The sequence below is a fragment of the Oratosquilla oratoria genome, chromosome 40 (genome assembly GCF_046742065.1).
Source record: "Oratosquilla oratoria isolate Oo_2021 chromosome 40, ASM4674206v1, whole genome shotgun sequence".
Taxonomy (NCBI): domain Eukaryota; kingdom Metazoa; phylum Arthropoda; class Malacostraca; order Stomatopoda; family Squillidae; genus Oratosquilla; species Oratosquilla oratoria.
In genome coordinates this window covers 27564130-27569129 of record NC_134816.1, presented here as the reverse complement: position 1 = coordinate 27569129, position 5000 = coordinate 27564130, and the positions used below count along the sequence as shown (strand labels likewise).

At 41.3% G+C, this 5000-nt stretch overlaps 1 protein-coding gene across 1 annotated transcript in view; it reads left to right on the top strand.

The window, feature by feature from the left end:
- Positions 1-5000, top strand: part of LOC143020581 (trypsin 3A1-like) — a 6506-nt gene that overhangs the window by 1022 nt on the left and 484 nt on the right. The window contains exons 2-4 of the mRNA XM_076177019.1: positions 584-719; positions 1302-1440; positions 3944-4092. Of these exons, the coding sequence (XP_076033134.1) occupies positions 584-719; positions 1302-1440; positions 3944-4092 (424 nt within the window). The remainder of the gene's footprint in view (positions 1-583; positions 720-1301; positions 1441-3943; positions 4093-5000) is intronic.

Below are 5000 nucleotides of genomic sequence, written 5' to 3'. Positions count from 1 at the left end.
GAGAGGATTTCTTAAGCTGAATAAAACTGTTTGGTGACAAAGAGAACATGAAGAAAGACTGATGGACAGCATCGACCATGGATTAATTTCATTCTGTATGTGAGTGCACATATATATGTACATATGCATACATATATATATATATATATATATATATATATATATATATATATATATATATATATCACAACTAACACCACACTCGGACGAAAGAAAGAGATGTGTAAGCGAAACTATATATTTCAATTGTTAAATGCAGTCCTCTTCTGAAGAGGATTGCAGTTAGCAATCGGAACATAGTTTCGCTTCTTTCGTCAGACTGTGGTGTTAGTTGTGATATACAAATGTGTAACTACATTTCTCACCAGTGATATATATATGTATATGCAAAGTAGACCACTTGGAAAAAAGAAACTAACGAAGCAGAGCGCTTTCGTATATTACACCCTCAGTGCACTGGATGTAATATACGAAAGCGCTCTGCTTCGTTAGTTTCTCTTTTTCCAAGTGATCTACTTTGCATAAGTGAACACACGTACCCGTGTTCTTATTAGCATATATATTAAAACATTTGTCACTGCAGAGGCCAGCTCTTCGCCTCAAGATCAACGTATAGTTATTTTGGCATCACCAAACTTGGAGAGGAAGACGGCGCCATAGTCAAGCAAACTAAGCGGAAGCACCACTACTTCCACCCGCAGTTCAACAGCAAGACCTACGTGAGTAGACTCACTCTTTGGCACTCTCTCTCTCTCTCTCTCTCTCTCTCTCTCTCTCTCTCTCTCTCTCTCTCTCTCTCTCTCTCTCTCTCTCTCTCTCTCTCTCTCTCTCTCTCTCTCTCTCTCTCACTCTCTCTCTCTCTCTCTCTCTCTCTCTCTCTCTCTCTCTCTCTCTCTCTCTCTCTCTCTCTCTTCTCTCTCTCTCTCTCTCTTCTCTCTCTCTCTCTGGGTCGCTCGCTTTCTGACTTTCTCTTTGACTCTCTCCGACTCTGACTCTCTATCTGACTTATTCTTTGACTCTCTCTGACTGTGACTCTCTCTTTGACTCTCTGTGACTTTATATGACTCTCTGACACTGACTCTCGCTCTGAATTTCATTCTGACTCTCAGGACTCTGTCTCTGCCTCTGACTGACTCTTAATCCGACCCTGTCTCTCTAATGTTTCTCTAAAATGCATTACATTGATATACACAAACCTACCAACCGTCCTTCAAAAAAAAAAAAAAAAAAAAAAAAAAAAAAAAGGAGAATAATTACTGTTTCCTCTTCATTCACGTCCTCTTGTCCTCTTGTCCTCGCAGGAGTACAACGTTGCTCTTCTGAGGATTATCGAAATGGTCAAGCTGGACGAGTTCCCTCTACCCGTCTGCCTGGGAGATCAGTACGACTACAGGGTCGGAGACTCTGCCATCACCACCGGCTACGGCGTCACCTCAGTTGGTAAGGCGGGAAAGAAGGAAGGTGGGAAGGCAGGTAGGCGGTAAGGTAGGGAAGGTAGGGAAGGCAGGTAGGCGATAAGGAGGTAAGGGAGGAAAGCGGGAAGGTGGGAAGGCAGGTAGGTGGTAAGGTAGGGAAGACAGGTAGGCGATAAGGCGGGAAGGTAGGGAAGGCAATTAGGCGATAAGGAGGTAAGGCAGGAAGGCGGGAAGGTGGGAAGGCAGGTAGGTGGTAAGGTAGGGAAGGCAGGTAGGCGATAAGGTGGGAAGGTAGGGAAGGCAGGTAGGCGGTAAGGACGTAAAGAGGTAAGGGAGGAAGGCGGGAAGGTGGGAAGGCAGGTAGGTGGTAAGGTAGGGAAGGCAGGTAGGCGATAAGGTGGGAAGGTAGGGAAGGCAGGTAGAAGATAAGGAGGTAAGGCAGGAGGGCGGGAAGGTGGGAAGGCAGGTAGGTGGTAAGGTAGGGAAGGCAGGTAGGCGGTAAGGTGGGAAGGTAGGGAAGGCAGGAGGGCAAGAAGGTGGGAAGGCAGGTAGGCGGTAAGGAGGTAAGGCAGGGAGGCGGGAAGGTGGGGAGGTAGGGAAGGCAGGTAGGCGGTAAGGTGGGAAGGCAGGAAGGCGGGAAAGAAGGGAAGACAGTGGGAGTAAGGACCATCCAGGACTAAGGAGGTTGTTCAGTTGATCGAAGCCCCTTGGGTTTATCTGCTGTGATGACAATTACATTAGTGATAGTAATTAGTAATAGTAATAGCCATCCTAGTGAGAATGATTAGTAACACTAATAATAATAGTAATTGATAATGGTAATGATAACAATGATAATGATAGTATTGGCATGTCATTGTGTTTAATTTTTTATTTATTATTTATTTATTTATTTATTTATTTATTTATTCATTTATTTATTCATTTATTTATTTATTTATTTGAACATCTATTGTAATGACGCATCGTCTGAGCTCAGGGGAGGAGTCAGGCGACACTCCCATCTCGGACTCTCTATGACTCACTCTCTCTCTCTCTCTCTCTCTCTCTCTCTCTCTCTCTCTCTCTCTCTCTCTCTCTCTCTCTCTCTCTCTCTCTCTCTCCCTCATCCTCTCTTTCTCTCTCTCCCTCATCCTCTCTTTCTCTCTCTCTCTCTCTCTCTCTCTCTCTCTCTCTCTCTCTATCCTCTCTTCTCCTCTCTCTCTCTCATGCTCTCTCTCTCTCTCAACCCCCCTCTCTCTCTCATCCCCCCTCTCTCTCTCATCCCCCCTCTCTCTCTCTCTCTCTTTCTCTCTCTCTCTTTCTCTCTCTCTCTTTCTCTCTCTCTCTCTCCTCTCTCTTACTCTCTCTCTCTCATTGTCTCTTTCACTCTCTCTCTCTCTCTCTCTCTCTATCTATCTTATATTCTCTCTGTCTCTCTCTCTCTCTCTCTCCCTCCCTCTCTCTCTCTCTCTCTCTCTCTCTCTCTCTCTCTCTCTCTCCCTCTCTCTCTCTCTCTCTCTCTCTCTCTCTCTCTCTCTCTCTCTCTCTCTCTCTCTCTCTCTCTCTCTCTCTCTCTCTCTCTCTCACTTTCTCTCTCTCATCGTCTCTCTCTTACTCTCTCTCTCTCTCTCTCTCTCTCTCTCTCTCTCTCTCTCTCTCTCTCTCTCTCTCTCTCTCTCTCTCTCTCTCTCTCTCTCTCTCTCCCTCCCTCCCTCCCTCCCTCCCTCCCTCCCTCCCTTCCTCTGTCCCTCCCATAGACCTAGTAACCATGTAGTGAGTGCTAAAACAATCGGTTGCTTGAAGAGAATATTAGATAACTTTATGGAGAGGGATGGCAAGTGGTAAGGAACATGGAACTACCTAGTGTAGGCCTTATGGTCTCCTGCAGTCTCCCCCATTCTTATGTTCTTCTGTAACCATGTAGTGAACGCTGAAACGGTTGTTTAAAGAGAAGACTAGATAGCTTTATGGACAGGGATGACAGATGGTAAAGGACATGGAACTGCCTAGTGTAGGTCTTCTGGTCTCTTGCAGTCTCCTGCATTCTTATATTCTTTTGTTTTTTATTTATCTATTTATTTTATCATTATTATTATTATCATTATTACTATTATTATCAATTATTACTATTATTATTATTATTTATCATTATTATTATTATTATTATTATTTTATTATTATTATTATCTTATTATTATTTTATTATTATTATTATTTTATTATTTTATTTTATTTTATTATTATTATTATTATTATCATTTGTTATCATTTGTTATCATTTGTTATCATTTGTTATCATTTGTTATCATTTGTTATCATTTGTTATCATTTGTTATCATTTGTTATCATTTGTTATCATTTGTTATCATTTGGTTTTGGTTTTGTTATTATTTGGTTTTGTGTTATTGTTTTGTATTTATTGTTTTGTTATTGTTATTGTTATTGTTTATTATCTATTATTTATTATTTATTATTTATTATTTATTATTTATTATTTATTATTTATTATTTATTATTAATAATGATTTTTCCTAATCTCCTTACAGTACCTCCTAGCGACTCCCGAGACCTGATGATGATCAACACAAAGATCCAGAACGACGACTTGTGTAAGGTTGCACTCAACGATACAGAGAAACAGTTCCATCCCCACACGCAACTCTGCACCTACAGCAGAAGGAGGAGCGCCTGCCAGGTGAGTAGGCGGCACCCGGTTGCACTCCTCGTGGTGCTTGTTGCACTCCTCGTGGTGCTTGTTGCACTTCTTGGTAACGATGACGATGATGATAAATGATAACAGAAATTGTGGTGGTGGTAATAATAATAATAATAATAATAGTAATAATAGTAATAATAATATATGATAATAATAGTAATAGTAATAATAGTAACAATAATAATAATAATAATGTTGATGACGATGATATTAGTTAATATGATTAATGATAATATACATAACAACAACAACACAACAAAAATGATAATGATAATGGGAGTGTTGGGAGAGTGTTAGAGTCACTATTGGAGTCACTAGCCCGAGTTCGATTCCTCTCTAAAGAGAGTTTGACCATTAACTTTTGCTCTCAATTCAAAATGGCTTTTCATCACTACCAAGTGAATCATCAGACTTTATTTATACTCAAACTAACCAAATTCGTCTTTATCGTTATAACTATGCCATTTCGGCTTTTAGTATAACAAATAAATCCCGTGTAGATTACACAAAAATTACAAAACTGAAACTCACCTCACCATCCCACCCCCGCAATGTGGGAAGTGAAAAACCCCTGGTAGGGCAAGCCCTGTCAGTTACGGCGAGCCGTTGGGTTTTTTTAGGCCGTTGTTTGGGTCACCTCCCCGCCTGGCCGGGGCTGTCGGGAACCAATGTGACATAGGACACAGCGGGTCCCGGGAATCGAACTCACGACCACCTGCTCGTGAGTTCGACATGGTATCCGCTGGGCTACTGCGCGCCCCAACAACGCTAAAACAGAGATAATATACTTTTTAATGGAATATATATATATATATATATACACATATACTGGTACATTGTGACAAGTTGATGAAGGTGGAAAAAGAAGTTTCGGGTCTAGTTCCGAG